Below are 19,282 nucleotides of genomic sequence, written 5' to 3'. Positions count from 1 at the left end.
TTTGCTCATTGCTGGTTCAAAACTGGACAAGGTAGCAAGGGTTAATTTGACGTGGTTCATCATGGAAGGGCAGTCAGGACTGTAGAAGAATGAATGGGGTGTCTGGTCCCACTGCACCCGGTCAGGGAGCAGAGATGTAATGCCTGGCTATTACGTGCATTTTTTTTTCTTTTATCCAGTTAGGGAGCCAGCCCATGGCACAGTATTACTCCATTACAGCCTCTTCCTGCCTTTAAGGCCAAATCTTGAGCCCTGTACCTGCCTAGAGAATGAAACACATCTTAAATGCACATACGCTGCAGCAGTCATGAGAAGCTATTGTTTTAGGAGTTCCAGCAGCAGCAGGCCTGACCTTAGGGATCAAGTCAAGTCTGGTTACATGACCACAAACACTGAGATCAGTCTGGTGACCTGGACAGCTACTAAGTAGCTGATGGGCAGGTGGTGTATACAGCTTGGATACGAAGGCAAACAATCATTCATGCCTTAGGTAGGGTGGGATGAGATTCCATCATCTCTTCAAAATAACACACAATTTAAAACTTGAAATTTTCCTATTCCTAGAATTTTCCATTTAATTTTTTTTTGGATCATGCCATTGTAGGTAACCAAAGTTTTGCCAAAGGCAGAGGTTTGGTTATTCAGGATACTGCAATGGACCTGCCCTGTGTCTCAGGTGAGGAAATACGGTTCTAGATAAATGGAGAAACAGCCTCAGCACCAAAGTCAGGGAGTTCTTGGGCTAGGGTGTCTCCCCTGTGAGCTGTAGCAAGGAAAACTGCCAGAACCAGCTTCTCCAGCCACTGGCCAAGGTAAGGGTGCTTACCCAAACCTGAGCCGAGGGGTTGCCCCACTCAAAAGCGCAGAGAAGGGAAGGCTGGCCACCATGCCTATGATCGCTATTTTCTTCCTTGAAGGATCTGAGATTTAGACAGACAGATAGATAGATAGATAGATAGATAGATAGATAGATAGATAGATAGATAGATAGACGAGAGAGAAATAAAAGCCAAACAACTAACAAACAGTGAGCACCACACTATAGCACATGCAGGAAAGACACAGAATGCATGTGTGCAGGCACTATGGTCTTGTACAGTTACTGTTTCTCAGCTTCCTGGTGGCCAAAGGGAAACAGGGAGCTTGGTGGGCTGCATGGTTTTTAAGAAGGCGCTGAAGGAAGGGAAAGTCTGCATTGTGGTTTTGACTTGTAGCCACAGAGTTCATGTGCCGGACACTTAATCCTCAATTGATCTGTTAGTGGTGTTTAGAGGTAGGAAGTAATAAGGGTTGAATGAACCCCCCACAGTGGTCTTGGTGGCTTTATAGGAAGAGATAGAGGGATCCAAGCGACCACATGCCTCTCTGTCTTGCCATGCTTCTCTCTCTCTCTCCCATGCTATAGTGCAGCAAGAAGACTCTCCCCTGACACCAAGCATATCTAGCCCCCTTGTCCTTGGACTTAAAAAAAAAAAAAAGCCACGTGCTAAATAAAGCCTGTGTTCTCTGTAAATTACTTGGTCTCTGGTATTTTGCTATAGCCGCAGAGAAAATATCAAGGCAGCCCGTCTGGACTCTCACCCGTGGAGGACACTTGGCGCTTCCGAAGCTCACTGACATTTCTCTGGTTGCCCCTAGATCTGCAAGATCGTGAGCAACTCTGTGTACTCCAAACTGCAGCCCTATGTGCGCACTTTCCCAGGTGAGGGCTGGCAGCGGGCCGAGGGGATGAAGGGGGAGGCCTGGAGTGGAAGAGAAGCAGAGCGGATGTAGCAGGTCCGAGCCTGCTGGGGAAGACCAGGGCAGGATGCGTTCTACCTGCGGGCGTCGGACCAGTTCCCTGTGCGTCCAGAAGTGAGATGGAAGGTAGCTCCTTCCCCCAGTCAGGCAGAAGGCAAACACCGGGCACCCCACACCCCAGTAGCCCCTCACCCTCGCAGTCTGGCACCCTGGCTCTCTGAGGCCAGTGACACGCACAGCCTGAGACGCGAGGCTGCTCACTTCTGTCTATACCTCAGTTTCCATACCCTGAAAAGGGGTAATATCTCTACACACAGTAAATGGCAAAGAGCAGTAGCTGCTGCTGGCGGACATCCTCCTGTTCCGGGAACTCAGGATGCCCCAACCTCCTCACTTCACTCCTGGAGAAACTAAGGCTCAGACAGGGACAGAACCTTCCAGAAGAATTCAGATCCCAGAGTGGCGTTAAAGTTTTATTCTTTGGCAACTTGACTCACGTGTATGATGTGTCTTAATCGTGTCCACCTGCAGTTGGGGTTTCATAAACCACATACGACTGTCCCCTTGTAGACCGATGCCCAGCTGGTCCATACTGCATGCTCTGATGCCGGACCAAAGAACAGCCTCTCCCCACCCCTCCAGGATCTCACTCTGCAGTCCAGGCTAGCCTCAAACCCTCAGCAGTCTGGCTGTCTTCAGACTCGAGGCAATCCTCCTGCCTCTGCCTTCCATATGATGGGATGATAAACATGTTGCCCCCTAGATGAGCCATTGCTATCTGTGTGAAGGTGCATGCATGGGTGCATTTGTTCATGTGTGCACGTGTTTGTGGCTGGGGACTAAGCCTGGCATTGGCTCCCTGGGTTTGCCAACTCAATCTCCATCACCACACCTCACATCTTTTAAGGGAATCCCTGGAGGGGTCATGGAGAGAGACCTCAGTTCTCCTTGAAGCCATGCGGGCTACTGCCCCTGGAACCAGCTCACGGCCCATCTTCTCTGTGTCTAGTGATATCTAGAGTGGATGATGTAACCAAGATTGACTACAGTCTGGTGGCACCTCTGACAATCGAGTCAGAGTTCCTGGAGGGGCAGCTGAAGGTGAGGCTTCCATGGAGACCTGCTTCTGTGTGCATCCCGGAGCCCTGGAAACCGACCTCTTCCTGCTTGTGTTGCCCTGCTCCCCACTCTCTGCATCTCCTGCTCTAGCCATGCTGCACCCCCCTCCCAAGATTCCAGAAACTCACTGTGCCTGCCTCTCCCAGGGCCTTTGTGCTCACTCTCCCTCTGCCCACTTAGGTGCATGGCTCTCCCTGCTTCCTTCCAGTTCTTGCTCAAATAGGCCTTTCCAGGGATGCTACCCCCAGCCACTCTTGGGGATACAGCCCCCCACTGTGCACCCAACTCCGCTTTTATCTCAGCAGAACTGATTCTCTTGCACGCACTGTGGGGAGAGGGGGCGGGGACTGCTTTGTTCATGACCGTATGCATAGTCATGCATAGAAATATGTTAGGTAGGTGCTCGGGAAATTTGGGTGGGAGGAAGGAAGGGAGGGAGGGAAGCAGGAAGGGAGGAAGGAAGGAAAGAAGGAGGAACAGAGGGAGGAAGGAAGGAATGAAGGAAAGGTTGGCAAGGCAATAGAGGGAAAAAGAGAAGTGACATTTCCTAAATCAATGGTTCTCTAGTCTCTCGTGTTGTGGTAACCATAAAATGATTTTGTAGCTACTTCATAATTGCAATTTTGCTATGGTTATTAATTGTAATGTAAGTATCTGATAGTCAGGATATCCGATATGGGACCCCTGTTGTCTCAACCCTCATGCTGGGAACCACTGGCCTAGATCCTACCACCCAGAAACAAGTACTATCAAGACGGATGCAGGCCCTCCAATCCTTGTCTACAACACACAGAGAGAGCACGAGAAGGGGAGATAGGCACAAAGAGAGACCGAGGCGGCAAGAGCACACGCTGAGGCGTAGAAGCCCACACAGCACAGAAGCAAACGCACACACTGCACACACCTGCTTCGTGGCCTGTTGTGAACACGGCCGTCCATCACTGAGCCAGGGGAGCACAATGTGATCAACCCCCAGGCCGCCCATGAAGTGTCTCCCACAGCCTGCCACTGGTGGCTCTGTCCCCCAGTTTACAACCAGGGTAAGGCCCCTGCGGTGCCCCCCCCCCCCCGGGACAGCTGGACTCTTTCTGGATGCCCCATGCTGCAGTTGGTACTGAACCAGGCCCATTTACTCTAACTGTGTGGCACACCAGTGACTAAAAATGACAAGGGTTAGTCACAGGATGGGTAAGTGTGAGCAGGCAGACCAGGTCGCTAGTCCTCCCTAGAGGAGAAGCTTGGGGACATTTTTTGGGCCGGGGACCTGGAGAGAGGGGATACCAGGGGCAGGTGGGGGATGGAAGAACAATGAACTCTGTGCAGACAAAGCCTCGAAGCGATCCCGGAAGGAAGAGCAGGCAGCTGCATCCCGACAGCTCTTTGTCCACCATGACTACTCTCTAGAGGTGCTGGACAAGGCTGAACGCCCCCTCACTCACATACACAGAAGCAGTGCACACACCTACCCATACACATGGGCACACAGGCATGTACAAACACTCTACACACATATGCAAACACCTGAATACATGTGTATGTACCCATGCACACACACAAATACATAGTGCACACACATAGGGCACACATAAATGCACACAAACATACACATGCACACACACACACACACTTCCCCATTCGCCTGTTCCTATAGAGAAACATATGCTCATCACATAAGAAGCAGGTCGGGTCTTGGCCGATGACCTGCTTCACATCGTGGGTTGGTTCTGCCCTGCTTGCGTTTCTCTCCCAAGGATGTGTATTTCTACCATCTTTAGAAACTGCTCGGTCATCGGAGTGTGGAGGTGCACGCCTTTAATCCCAACGCCCATGTGGCAGAGGCAGGGGGATATCTGTGAGTTCAGCCTGGCCTACATAGCAAGTTTCAGGCCAGCCAGGGCTACATAGAGACCCTGGCTGAAGAAGGGGGAGGGGATGAAGTGGGGAAACAGTAAGAAAGAAGGAAGAAAAGAAGGAAAAGGAAAGGAAAGAAACTGTGGGCAACAGGGACGTTAACTTTAAAGGACAGAATGATTCAGAATGCTTGTGGCTGGGCAGTAATGGCACAGGGCCTGTCTGCACGCATGACACCAAAGGTTCATGTTCCTCACTGGCCTCCTGCCCACGCCAGGCACTGCACTGACTATGATGGTTTTATTGTGTGTGTGTGTGTGTGTGTGTGTGTGCATGCACATTTTAGATTTTCTATGCTCTTTAAAATTTACATAAGTGGTATTCTACCATATGCGTCTACAGTTTGCTCTTCTGAGCTCGCCATTATGTTTCTTCCTAAACAAACAGTCTGCTTTCTCTGCACGTTGTCAGATGGCTTCTTAGAGACATAAGGAGCGTGTGTCCTCCCAGTAGCATGTAGCGATTACCAAAACGCACCCAATTCAGCTTGCCGGATTCTGCTAATGGGACAAAGGAGGCAACTGTTCTTTGATGGCTGCTGAGCTGACTGGCAAGAGGGGCGCAGAGAGGTGCAGTGGGGAGGAGGCGCCAGCATGACGGCTCCGCCACCGCCTGGACGTGTGGCCTCCTTGTGCCAGGAGGCTGGAAAGCAGCCCCGGGTGCCCCACACTGGCAGTTCCTGCTCATGTCCAGCTGGTTCTTTGCCATCTTTTAGTGGACTCGCATGCAATCCTAGGAGGACATGCAGCCTTTCGCTGTCCTTTCCATCCAGGGGGAGTTTTTCTGGCGGGAACACCGCAGCAGCTTCCCCATCGCCCCACCATTAATGGCCTTCAACCCCAGCAATGACTACATGGTGTTCCTGGGCATCTCCGACTACTTCTTCAACACTGCAGGATTCGCATACCACGAGTCCGGAACCTTGAAAATAACCCTGATGAACCAAATGGTGAGTGTGGCTGTCTGTGAGCACAGTCAAGCAACGGCTCCGAGTCTGGCAAACCTAGGCGGGAGGTTTTGTTCACAGGGGTGGAGGTCGAGGTGCTCTGAGGTCAGGAGTCAGGGAGCCCCGAGTTCAAGTGCTGGCCCCACACGTTTCCAACTGAGGGACCCTAGGTCACTTACGTATCCGTGTGCCTCAGGCTCCTCCATAAGCCACCAACACCAGTGCCCTCTTCAGAGACCATCATGAATACTAGCTGAGCTAACGGCATGAGAGGCTCGGAGCCCAGGACTCAGGGCATAGCAGCCACACCCCACCATATGTCCCTCCCCTCCTACCCCTGACTCAGCATCACCTCCCGATCTCATTGCCTCTTACCACACATGCATTCCTGGACTCACTCTGGACCTCAGTTTCCCCGTCTGTACACGGTGAAGTACCTCCTTCTCTACAGCCTAGGAGGTGCAGCCCTCCCAACCTGGCCCCCTACATCCTGGCTTTCTTGTAGGGCACACCTCAAAAACATAAGGTTCTCATCTCTGGATGGGAAGGCATGCAGCATGCCCACTACCCGCTGTGGAAGCAAACAGATCACCCAGCGGGGCTCAGGCTTCCTAATCAGAACGAGATGGGAGCTGGTGTTCCTCAGGAGTCAAAGGCAGCAGGAATGGGGCATCACGGGACGGGGAGGAGTGGGGTTTCAGGCTGCTGTAAATGGACGGGAAGCATGGAGTCAGGCTGACTAAAGCAGGCTGTTGTCCTGTGATTGCTTTGGCAGCAGGTGGCAGTCACGGGCCATCCTACCTTCCCTGACCTATTGCTACTCAAGTTGTAGTTCCCAGGGGCATTGCTGAGGTGATGCCAGGGGGCACTGATGTTCCGTGTCTCGCCCCTGGCCTGGCATGTGCTCTTCTTCTCAACCTGTAACAATCTCCCAATGTCCTTTTCTCCCCTCACTGCAGTTGCCAAAGGATACCAAATTCCAACTGAACACTGAGTTCCTTGGGACCTTCCTGCCCGAGGTAGGAAAGACTTGTCACCTTCCTCAGCTCACTAGAGTGCTGGGGATGACTGGACCATTTTGACAGGATGGGACCCTCTTCAGCTCTATGGGCAGCAGAAGGGGAGATTAGCATACCCAGCCCAGGCATAGTCCAGGTGCTCCATCCATGCCCTGAGGGTGAGGCCGGGTGCCCAGATCACCCAGCTATCCAGTCTCTGCTGAACCTGGGACCAGCAGAACAGTCTACCTACCTGCCATTTCCCCCACCTCTGTCTCCATCTCGTCTGCCCCACCCCCATATATACAACCCTCCCCCCCCTGCTGCCCTCCTCTCCTCTCTACTTCTCCCCTCTCTGCTTCCTCACACTGCTCTGCTACCTGCCTTTCTCATGGAGACAGAAAATTTCCATCCAGATGCACATGCCTACACCAGTGGGTAGACAAGATGGAGAGTTTGGTTCCTTCAGCAGGTTGAATGGCTTAAGCCGAAAATTTATTTCTCAGAGTCCTGTAATCAGAAAGAGCAAGACTGGGGTTCTGAGAAGACAGTGTGCCAGCCACTAGCACAAGGGGAGGGAGAGGGAAGCCCTGGCATGTCTTTCTCAGAGCCCTGCACTCGTGACCTCATTCAACCTGGCTCCTTAGAGGCCCACCTCTAAGCAAAGCCACACGCTGCTCTCACAGGAATTACAGAAAAGGAGCACAAGCATTCCGTCTACCATAGTGTCTAGAAATTTCTATGTGGTCATTGTTCTCGCCTCCACTGGGATTGCAGGGGTGGGAGTGGGGGTGGGGGAGGAGCAAGGCTTTCAGAGAGAAGGGAGGATCAAGACTCTCCTAAATACTTCTTGTCCAGGTGACAGCTGAGCTAAGCTGTGAAGGAAGGCGATGAGTTCGCCCAGGCCCAGGGAACAATGGTGGATGAGCATTCAAGGAAGGGAAACAGACGGTGGGAAGTGTTTTCCATGGCAAGGAGTGCTTGCACGGGGAGAGTGGAAGGAACGCTGTATGGGGGGAGGGAGAACAGGGGTCAGTGGAGGCGTGTTGCCAGACTGGCAGGACCAGACTGACAATCACCAAAAACAGCGGCAAGACATCAGAGGGGGTCTATGTGCCGATGGGTCAGGACGGGTCTCAGAAACCTTGGAGTAAGAAGGACCTCCTCTGTCACTTGTCCCCACTTGGAACCACAGGTGACAGAGAAATTCCCCAGCATGGAGGTGCAGCTGCTGATCTCGGCCGCCTCGCCTCCGCACCTGAGCATACAGTCCTCCGGCCTCTTGTTCTACCCCGCCATGGAGACCCAGGCCTTCGTGGTTCTCCCCAACTCCTCCCTGGTCCCTCTCTTCCTGGTTGGCATGGTAAGCTGGGTGGGGGCCCAGATTCAAGCCCAGATACTGTGACTCCACAGCTTGAGCCCCGAGACGCCCACTCACCTGCTCACACTCCCACAGGCACGCCTTTGTCACCAGCCAGCCCTCGTGCGCTCACCTATTTAAGTGTGGAGAAGTCACTCCCTCATCCTTTCATCCATTCAGTAATCCATTCCCTCCCAGCTGCCTGTCTTTGGTGATTCAGATATGTGCCTGTGTGATTTTTTTCATCCATCCATTCACCTCTTTGGCCAATTGTTAATTAAATCAATTACTCATTCTCACGTGAAATATGCTGTACCTTTTCTGGCCCCTGCACCGATCACTTATTCAATTATTCATGGATTCATTTGCCTAAACCTTTGTTCAGTTGGGCCTTCATTCATCACTCATTCGCCCATGCATGTCTTGGAGTATTACTTCATTTGTGAATTTGCTTAACCCTTAATGTAGTCAAAATTTCATCCCACTGTTGATTTGTATTCGTTGGTTGGGTCACCCTGTTGCTACATAATAGTTGGTGGCCTCTGTGTGTGTCCAGAATCTCCGCTGCCAGGGGACACCAGAGGCTTGTGAAGCGCCTACGGCGGTCTGCACCCTCCCAGCAGGGGGCGCTAGAGACCTGTGGCCAGTCTGCCCACTTTCAAGCAGAAGCCCGCTTTGCTGGTGAAATGGCTTCTAATTTGGTTACCTAAGACCATAGGTAAGCCATGAAGCCGAGGTGGTGCTTCTCCTCCTTAGAAAGTTTTGAATGAAGCAGTGGGTGCTATTGTGAGGAAAGGCCAGCCTCGACCTTAGCTAGCTTGGGCCTCCTCCCCACCCTGGGCTGACAGGCCAGGACTCTTAGGACCACAAGGCCAGTCTCCCTGCTTCCTGGGCAATGTGGGTGTGACTCAGAGGTATGGCCATTCTGCTGGGCCTCTGAGAAGCTGACCTCTGACCCTCCCCTGCCTGGAGGTCAGGCCACTTACCTGGATCACTTGCTTTGCAGAACACAAGTGCCTCTTTGGAAGTGGACGCTGACGAGAACAGGCTTATCGGAGAACTTAAGCTAGACAAGTAAGTAGGCCTATGGGGAGGGGGAGGTGGGCGTGCAATGTTCCTGAGTCCTCAGAAGAGTGGTGGCCTCCCCCCCCATACTCAGCACCGGATCTTGACCTTAGTCTACATGACCATGCCTCAGGTGGCATACAGCAGGCACGCCCTGCCCATTTGCTGAAAGCCAGGGGTGGTGGTGACCCAGGAGACTTGAGGCCCCCCCTTCGAGACTTGGCGAGACCCTGTCTCAAAGCAAAGCTTTTGCAAAGTACTGAAGATGTGATGGGGTAGCAGACGCACCCGCCTGCCACATGTGGGGCCCTGGGTTTTCTCCCCAGCACCGCCGAGCAAAACAAAGCGAGAAACCAAACTCATGCTCAGAGACAAGTGGCTCACCCAGAGTCGTACATAAGTGACCAAACGTCCCGGTTTCCCCTAAGTGGCCTTGGCTTTAGTGAAGACATGCATCCGGGGCCAACTGCGGCTCCCAGGCCAACTCAGACAGAAATGCCCGCTGAGGGTCCAGTTCCACAGAATCAGTCCTGCACCCGGTGTCCCTTGTCCCTGGCCGTTGGCCCTTGGGGAGTCTGCTTTGATCTCTCTGTCAACCCCTAGGACTCCGTCAGCCAGCATGACTAGGAGATTCTGGGGGTGTAACAGGCAATGGCCACCCTCTCTGAACCCCACTTTCCCCCAGCTGTAGAGTGAGCTTGGAGGCCTTCCCTGCCAAGAGGAAGAAGGTGGAGGGGGAAACGGAATGTTAAAGTGTACGGGAAGGTTTGCAACATCCCGGGAGGGAGCGGATAAGAGCTGAGAGAGGCAAAGCGGCAGAGAGGGCGGGGCAGGAGAGGGGAGCGCAGAGACAGTGAGAAGCACTGATAAAAGCGGGATGGTAGAGGACGCAGCCTCTGGTGTGGTCAGAGACGGGGTGAGGGATGGTACCCCACAGAGCAGGGACTGGGGCCTACTGACGTGATGGATGATGGGACAGGAACAACTCTTTACAGGCTGAAGAGTATTAGAGACCCGTCCAGAGTCCTGCTCTGCTGACTATAAACGGGGTGGTACTGGGTAGATGGTCTGACCTCTGTGGGGTCCTCTCACTGTTAGATGGGAGCCTCCTGGAGCCTGACAGGAGTAAAGCACCCACTCCAGTAGACCTGTGTTTACCTCTTGCTCTCAGATCACTGTTAAATGACATGTAGGCCACCAAGGAGTGGACTGTAGGCTCAGGTAACTGGCAAGCCTGAGACCTCCAGGCCCAAGTGCTCCAGTGGTGTCCTTGGGAGCCCAAGTCACTCTGCCTCTTGGCTTTGCTGTCCCCTGGGCTGTCTTCATTCCCTGCAGGCATGTGCAGCTTCCCATGCGTTTCTAGAAGCCGGGGACTAGCTCCCACTGGGCAGCACTTTTTTTTTCTTCAGCACTGAGCAAGAAGGCAGACTGCGCTTGGAGCTTAGGGTATGGTCGGCTCCCCAAGGGAGAGCCACAGTCCTGCTGAGAAAGCACTCTGGGTCAGAAGCCTGGGTAGTGTCCGTGGGTGGGTTCTTGGCCACGGAGGCCATTGGATGACCTCATCTCCCCTCCTCCACAGGATGCTGCTGCAACTGAAGAACTCCAACTTTGGCTCCTTTGAGGTGAGTCTGAGCGCTGCTGAGGAAGCTCTTGGCTCAGCTGCTCTTAGCTCGCCCTTCGCCCTTCGGGCAGGCAACCTGAGCTGGAGTCCTTGCCTTAGCAACTGTGCAGCCTCAGGCCAGTCACTCGCCCTGGCAGCCCAGCCTTCCCTCCCCTGAGCTTGGGCACTGGGCACTGGGACAGAACACACACAAAAGAACCTCTCAGTGTGTTTGTGGGGTAGACAGATTAATTACGTTACTGAGCACCCGTTCCTCCATATTAGAAGACATGATCAAGCTGAGTGCTAATACCAGCCCTTGAGAAGCAGAGGCAGGCAGATTTCTGTGAGTTCCAGACCAGCCTGGTCTACACAGTGAGTTCTAGGTCAGCCCGGTTTACATCGCGAGACCAGGTCTCAAAGAAATGGGCAGAGGGAGCAATATCAGGGAAGGCCACTCTGAGGAGGTGACATTTTGCCTGTCACCAGTGGGAGCCAGCAGCAGTGGGAACTGCAGGGGCATGAGGCCCTGTGACAGAGCATCATGGCGTGTGTAGAGAATATGAGAAAGAAGGGTGGCTGGTGTATAATGAGCAGAGGACATTGGAGATTTAACTGGAAAACTGGCCAGGCCGGATCACCCGGAGCCAGCTAGTAGATTGGAGGAGGGAAGATGGAGTTCAGGAGCAGTGAACAGCCTCAGCGGGGAACGAGGCGCTGTGGTTTATGCCACTCTAAAGGCCCTGTGGTTGGAGTAGAGAAACAGTCATACATCTCAAGAGTATGGCCTCCGGGGTTTGAGGAGGCCAGGAAGCAGAGGAGGGAGGGTGGGCTTGAGGAAGGGTTTGGAGGGGGCTCAGGTGGAATTGATTTGAGATTTTGGGGGAGGATGGGATCGTGGGGGCATTTGGGTCGTAGCTGAGTGACTTGAATGACCCAGAAGAGGTCCAGCCATTTGGCTGCTCTAGTGTTCCCCCTCCTCCCCCAGCTCTGCCCACGGCCACGTGCACAGGCGGCACCTCCACACAGGGCACATGTGGCCACTGAGGCTGGGGCTTAGAGCATCGGCAGAACCCCAAGCGCGTGCCTTTACCCGTAGACTCCCTTCAAGCTCCCCACGGAGGGGCTTGGAGCCCCCAGGTCTAACATCACATGGTGCCGGCATGCCATCTAATCTGCTGAGAATCCATCCCCCGCCCAGGCTGCCTCAGGCTGGTAAACACTAACTTTTGCTCCTGAAACAAAGATTAAAAAAAGAAAGAAAAGAAAAGAAAATGGGTTTTTCCAGATGTAGAGCCAGGAGGGCACCAGACTGAGGCGCCCAGGGGAGCGCAGCCTTGGAAAGCAAGCGTGATTACTCCAGGAACAAAACATGCACGTTCCCAAGCCTGAAGTGCCACTGCTCAGGACAGGCATCCTGCAAATGGGTTGCAGGATATATATATCTCCTGTTGTTTGTTTTTTCAAAACAACACGTACGCAGCACTGAGAACCTGGAATCTGCAGTTTTGCAAACACAAGGAGTGAGGCTTATTTGCATTCCCACCGTGCAGTTCATGATTTAGCATATACGCTCCCCGTGTTTCTCGCTGTGCCTCTTTCCTTAGAATTCAGAATTCCCTGGTTCCTGGAGCCTCCTTTTCCTCCCTCACACCCTGGCCCATCCCTGTGCCGATGGTTCCATTTCTACAGCAGCGTGTTTGACGTGTTTGGCGGCTGCCCACTACTGCTTGGTATCAAAGGAGTGCCACGTCCCCCAAGCGAGTCCTCTGCTGTCGGACTCAGTAGTTCCGTTAGTTTATTGTGTGTGTTGAGTGTGTCTGTGGAACACTCTTGCTCCTCAGGCTTTGCTTTTGCCTCATGTTTCTCACCCCCCCCCCCTCAACACGATGAATACGTGAGGCTGGTCACTGCCCCCAAAAACACACATTTGAAAGAAAGGCTTGCTGGCCTTCCTTCCTCCCTCTCTCCCTCTCTTCCTTCTTCCTCCTTTTTCTTTGCATTTTGTTTTTTGAGGCAGGGTCCTATTATTGTAACCCAGCCGAGAACCCACTATGTAAGCCAGGCTGTCAGACTCCCAGAGAACCACCTTCCACCTGCATGCGGGGTTAAAGGGGTGTGCCACCACAGACGGCTTTTTTTTTTTTTAGCCAGGGCTCATGGTCTCAGTAGCCTTTGTTGACCTCACACTCATGATCTTCCTGCCTCAGCCCCTCAACCACAAGCATGTACCGTTCCTGTTCATTTGCAAGGCTGTTGTTGACTACTATGAAGGAGCCCTGAAAATCCCCCCTCCCCATTTCATCCTCTCCTGACCCTCCTCGATGATCTGTGTTCCTGTGACCCTACTGGCCACCCTCTTTCCAGTTCCCACACATCTTACGTATCTTGTGCCCACGCCAGGCGCTTCTCCAGGCTGGGAGGCCGTGGCGGGCCGTGCGACAAGGACAGGAGGTGTGACAGGCGACCACACTGCTAACACAGCCCCACCCTTCCCATCTGCAGGTGGAGTTAATGGAAACTGCCATCAACTACCTTATGCACTCAGTGGTGCTGCCCAAGATCAATGGTAAGGAGCTTTGGAGAAACCAATGGTTTTCAATGCTGGGTCAGAAAGGTGGGGGTCGCCTGCCCACAAGTCCCCGTTTCTGGCCAGGGTTGTGAGGGCAGAGGAGGGGCCCTCAAATGACCTCAAGTGACATCTGACCCAAAAGTTCAGAGGACAAAGGGAGCTCACACATCTGGGCTCCTACTCTGCTGGCATCTTTTACGTCCGTCTTACTGCAGTCTGTGAGGCGGGGGGCATCTGAGTGACATTTTCAGGGTGGTATAAAACTAACATCTGTCCCCAACTGGGGTTCATGCCAGAAGCCCAGACACTGACCTACCCAAGTTCATCTTCATGGGACAGATGTGTCTGAGGAGGACCGCAGCCACCCCAGGTTGCTAAACTATCCTCTGTGCTTGACTGCCTCAGTTCCACCTGAGTTGATGGGGCACGAGAGTCGCTCGCCCCACGTACTGCCCATTCCCAGCTTCATCTGCAACAAGAGGGACTCCATGTACAGATACCCCCAACGGCAGGGGGTACCTGTACCTCCATCTGCCTAGGCCCTGGTTCCTCCCAGGTGTGGTTCAGACCAGTGGTGTGTGCCTTCAGAAAGGCCCACATTTGTATTTGGGCTTGGGGGCTGGTGGAGGACAAAGAGGCAGAGGGCACAGACACCGGGGCAGCCTTCCTTCCTGGCATGCGAACCTGCACCGGCCGCTGCTTCACTTCCCCACTCTCTTGTCTCACACCTCAGAGTGGCTGCATGCAGGCTTCCCTCTCCCTTTGCCCGATGGGGTCAACCTCAAGAACTTCCTCTTTCAGTCCTACCAGGTAAGCTCCCAAAGTCTCCGGTCACCAAGGGTCCCATAAGAATAGCAACCCACCTTCACTGAGCTTCCTCTGAGCCATGCCCTGCACACACACACCCCCTCACCACACACACACAGACACACACTCATAAAACATCCCTAGGAGCCTGGGAGCTGGGACTTAGAAAACCTGCATGCCATTAAATGAAGTCCACAGTCTAAGCAGGCTCCTCACTTTTTACACCATCGTTGCTTGTTCCCGTAACCATGGACTCGCCAAGTGGACACACTGTTCTTTTAGGCTGGCATGTAAGTGCCTAATGTGAGGTTATTTTAGGAATCAGCTGTAGAGAGGGAGAGAAGGCAGAAGGAGAGGCTTGATCTGATCTGAGGTGAGGCCATGTCCACTCACAGCTAAGGGGCATCTTCGTCAGGCACTTGTTAGGACCAAAAGGCCTACAGGAGAAGACAGGATGCAGCCTCCTATAGGGTTGGAAATGACATCCACGGTCTGCAAGGGAAGCTGGGAAGTGTAGTCTTTCAGCGGGAAAAACGATCACCTAAGCATGGTGTATGTCACGGGATGCATCAAGCATCAGCCTCTGTGCATTTTGATAGAGTTCTCTCCAAGACTGTCCTGCCAGGCGAGCGACACCCTGTGGTTTTCATACCTTCCTCTGAGTTTCCAGGCCTCTGGGGCTCCTGAGGCCTTTTCCTCCACTGTTTCATTGGCCCTTTCTTGTTCTGTCTCCTCCCTGCTCTAGCAAGTCCGGCCTTCCTCCCCAGCCACCTTCTCCCCATATTACTGTCATTCTCGGTCACTCTCAGCAACTCCTCAAGCTCAGCTGCCCCCTCTGTACCACCCAGCTTCACAGCCGTGGGACCAGCCTTCCTCTGTGCTGTACACGACGACCGCCCCCTTCCTCAGTGTCTGTACCCCAAATCCCTTCATCCCTACAAACCCCCAACAAACCCAAAACTCCACAGAGAAGCCCTCCGTTGGCACGGAGTTCCCACTTCTGTTGACAGCTTGCCTCTCCGACATATGTCACCAAGTTCCTCGCTCTGACTCGGTGATGCTCTACCTGTGGGCCGTAACCCCTTTGAGGGTCAAACGACCCTTTCACAGCTGACACATATCAGATACCTGAGTGTCAGACATTTACATTAAGGTTTAGGAAAGTAGCAAAATTACAGTTATGAAGTAACAACGAAACAATTTTTGTTGTTGTTGGTTTGTTTTTTTTGAGACAGGGTTTCTCTGTGTAGCCCCGGCTGTCTTAACTCTCTGTGTGTCAACCAGGCAGACCTCGAACTCAGAAATCTGCCTGCCTCTGCCTCTCAAGTCCTAGGGTTAAAGGAGTGGACCACCATGAAACAGCTTTATGGTTGGGAGGGGGTCACCAAAACATGAGGAACTGTATTAAGGGGTCAAAACTCCTTAATAAGGCTGAGAACCACTGCTCTAATGCCTGCTGTCAGCCAACCCCAGTTCTTTAGTCTGGGAGATTAGAGAAATCTGTTCACAGTCTCCCAGCATCTTTGTACCTGAATTCCATCAAGGTCGTCCCTAAAAATAAATAAATACCCCCTTGGCAGAATTTAATTTCTTCACTAAGAAACACCGTGAAGGCCATTCTGGGCAGGGAGTAATTTCTCAACCTTGGTCGGAACCAGGTCTTCTGAGTGCTGCAAGGCAGGGTGACACGCAGAGGCCCCCAAGGCCGCCGAGAGAACACCTCCCAGGGAAGCTGCAGGCAGGTTCTCCAGCTGTCACTGCAGCCACACAGACCCTCGCTGCCGGCACCCCAGGGTCCCACTGCCTCCCCCATCTTAGCCAGGCCCCCCACGTTTTCTTCTTTTTAATATGTGTATGTGCGTAGGGCCTGCATGCCCGCCTGTCTGTATGTCTGAATGTATGCAGAGGCAGTTGTGTGAACGCGCGCATGCGCACAGGACTGGGGAAGCCAGAGGTGACACAGTGTCCTCATCCATCATTCTCCTTACGCATTGAGACGAGAGTATCCCAGACAGGTTCCCGTCTTAAAACCTCAACCCAGGAGCAAGGGTGCACTCCAGCTAACGGTGTCCGTTTCTCCCCAGAATTTCCTGGTCCTTGAAGCGGATATCTACTTGACCTGAGATCACCGTGGGCCCAGGGCCAGGGAGTTCTGCAGCTGCTCCCGAGGGGCCACTGCACTCAGGTTCTTTAGTCTTTGGCCTTGATCCCCCAGCTCCCTGCTCGATTCCCGGAGCCCGGCTCTAGAAATAACCCAAGCCAGTGGAAACTGAACACTGGAAAGGCAGGAGGTCCGTGTGCCAGCGCTCCATGCCTCTTCCCGCCCAGCCCTTCGAGCCATTGGCATTTCCGCTGGAACTGTGGCACCACTTTGGGCTGGACAGAAACACCCGTTCCCCCTCCCGCCCCCCGTGGATTCTGTGTGCTGGTGTGGCTTTTTGTCCATTCCCTAATGCACTCACTGGCTGTAACCATCATGGCCTGAAGCGCGTGTACTCTTGAGTCCTCGTACACCGACATGAGCACAAAGTTCCACTATTCCAAGTGTCCTTGGGGTTTTCTTAATTGGCAGGGCTGGGCCAGGCTGTTGTTCCTGACATTACCACATAGTGTCGCTATTGTATGACACTCCTGTGCAGCCTATTGGCCAATGCTGAGACTGTTGTTCCTCACTACCAAGTGGTGGCGCTGTTGAACACCCGGTCCAAAAAGCTGTTTGTCCGTGCCCCTGTGCCTCATACAGGGTATGCAGCTCTTAGGGTACCTCACGACCTTCAGGCCCTGGTGTGGAAACCATAAATCCCAGCCTCTCCAGGTGGGGTGTTAGATCCCGTTGGGAGCTTTGGACCATTTCCTTCCTCAAGACACCTGGTGGGAGTGCCCACGCCTGTTAGATGCCTCTTGCAGAGATCAAGTGGACCTGAGGCCTCTCTGAACTGGGGACCTATGGTCTGAGGCCAGGATGATGAACAAAAACACATGTGAAGATGTTTACAATGGTATTTGGGTGACATCTGAAAGCTTTGCAAAGACAAGAGGGGACTAGAGTGATCTGAAGGAGGGGTCTGGAATCCAGACTTCAGCCAGGCTGGCGATGGCAAAGACGGGATGGAAGTGCTTCCTAAAGAAGCACGCACACACCTGCTGACGTGCACACACCTGCTGACGTCGTGACTGTTGCATGGAGGCTGAGGTTCTAGGACCACTGAGCCAAACCCCTGGGGGCCAGCCCAGGCCAGGAGGATCTCATTCAGTTTTCAGCATGCTCCGCTTCCCTCATCCTTTGGCTCACTGGGGTCTTTCAGATTGGGTCACGGCCAGGCACAAGCCCAGCTTGTAGCAGAGTTGGGGTGCCTACCCTTCTGCCCTGAGCCAATGAGCACTGAGCTTCTTCCAGATGTCAAAGCTGCCTAGGTGTTGCGGGGGTTGAGGGATGAGCGTTTGGCGTGTATAAGGTAGGGTTTGTGCCTTCGGTTGCCTAGGTCACTCACTATAAAAAGGCACCAAGGCTCAGGAAACAAAATCCTTTCTCTAATCTGTCCACCAGGAGGGTGCATCTGCTTCTACTTGTCGATGGCTAGTGAAGGACCCGGCTTAGGACCAGAGGGCAGCTTCGGGGGCTAGAAGGAAGAATGAGGGAGGCATATTATGGGATGAGACTGGTCTGGTTCTGAATCTAAGGGAAGCCCTTGGGGGGTCTGGAGCAGAAGAATGATGCAATCCTCGGCTGCCCGGATGAGACGGCTCAGCCACTGAGAACGCCCACTGCTCTTACAGAGGACCAGATTTCGCCTCCCAACAGTCACTGTAGCCGCAGCTGACCCGAAGCCCTCTTCTGAGCTCTGTGGGCATCTGCCCTCACATGCGCATGCCCACATACAGACATGCACATAAATGAGAGAAATCCTTTTTTTTTTTTTTTTTTTTTTTTTAATTCAAGGCACAATCCAACTCTTGTTTTTTGTTTTGTTTTTTTAAAAGTCTCTCCCTGAGCAGCTGTGGGAACATCTGCTGCCCACAGAGACACCCTCTACCCCCTTACCCGATCTCCCATCATTCTTGTGATTAGCTAAGGTTCTCCTGAACTCCCTGGCCACTTCGCAACACATAGGACAACCCCCCTGCTCTTACCAACCTAATTAGATTCATAAACACTTAGGAGGCGGTAAAGGGCATCTTGGGATGGGAGCTCTGACCTAGTGATGAACGAGTCTCCTAATGGAGTCGGTCTGATGGTGTGGGGACATGGTGAAGGTGAGAGATGAAGCCTGCTTGGAGGCAGGTCACTGGAAACTTGTCTTTGGGGCTGTCCCTCTGGCCCTTCCTACAACCATCTTTCTCGGCTTCCTGCCTATGATGTCAGCTGCCACTACAGAGTAACACCTCTGAAACCGTGAGCCAAATTCACCCATCCCTCCCTTCAGCTGTCTATATCAGGTAGCTTGTCTCCATGCTGCCAAACGAATACAGTAAAATATAATGTTAAACGTTATTTTTTTTTTTAATTAAAACGCAAAAGAGATTGTCCACTCAGGGATGACTGAATGCTCCCCTCAGCAGCAGCTTGCCTGTGGGTCAAGCACAGCCTGATCATTTAGGACAGGCGGGGAGAGGCGCCCTGAGGGGAGAGACGTGGTCCCACAGAAGACTAGCCCCTGGCTCGCCATTTTGCCACATCTCGTTGGTGGCATGAGCGGGACAGCCCTGACTTTTCATCCCATCTGTTCCCCTCAACAATGTCCAAGGTAGAAAGGGCACCTCGTGTTCTACAAGAGTCTCCAGAGAAGTCGTGAGGCCTGGCCTCAGCTTGATGTTAGAACCCTGGCCGAAGAATTCCTGGGCCTGATTTCAAATGCCAACCCGAGGTTCCTCCCCCACTCCACTCCCCAGCCTGTGTGACTTCACAACTGTCCCTTAGCTCTTGAGGCTCCTCTGTCTTTGAAAACGGGAAGTAGAATCCTGACCTCTGCCTCAGCTGCGGTTGCTGAAAGGAACTTGTGGTGCCACTGATACGCTCAGTGGACGGAATTATGAGCATGAGCTGTGGTCGCAGGCTCCTTGGGTTCAAATCCCAGCTCAGATCCCACTTGCCAGCCTGCTACCTCAGGCAGTTCATTTGATTCTCTGGTCTCGAGTTCTCTCAGCTACAACTCCAGATCATCTC

At 53.1% G+C, this 19,282-nt stretch overlaps 1 protein-coding gene across 2 annotated transcripts in view; it reads left to right on the top strand.

The window, feature by feature from the left end:
* Positions 1-18,610, top strand: part of Bpi (bactericidal permeability increasing protein) — a 51,516-nt gene extending 32,906 nt beyond the window's left edge. For both annotated transcript variants that reach the window (XM_021663887.2, XM_060382917.1), the window contains 10 exons: positions 1,639-1,702; positions 2,750-2,841; positions 5,543-5,719; positions 6,676-6,735; positions 7,910-8,077; positions 9,081-9,148; positions 10,719-10,761; positions 13,245-13,308; positions 14,045-14,121; positions 16,203-18,610. In XM_021663887.2, coding sequence (XP_021519562.1) covers positions 1,639-1,702; positions 2,750-2,841; positions 5,543-5,719; positions 6,676-6,735; positions 7,910-8,077; positions 9,081-9,148; positions 10,719-10,761; positions 13,245-13,308; positions 14,045-14,121; positions 16,203-16,241 — 852 coding nt within the window. In that variant the 3' untranslated portion in view covers positions 16,242-18,610. The remainder of the gene's footprint in view (positions 1-1,638; positions 1,703-2,749; positions 2,842-5,542; positions 5,720-6,675; positions 6,736-7,909; positions 8,078-9,080; positions 9,149-10,718; positions 10,762-13,244; positions 13,309-14,044; positions 14,122-16,202) is intronic.
* The last annotated feature ends 672 nt before the right edge of the window (positions 18,611-19,282 follow it).

Source organism: Meriones unguiculatus, chromosome 4, assembly GCF_030254825.1.
Source record: "Meriones unguiculatus strain TT.TT164.6M chromosome 4, Bangor_MerUng_6.1, whole genome shotgun sequence".
Taxonomy (NCBI): Eukaryota; Metazoa; Chordata; class Mammalia; order Rodentia; family Muridae; genus Meriones; species Meriones unguiculatus.
This window is presented reverse-complemented; position numbering and strand designations above follow the sequence as displayed.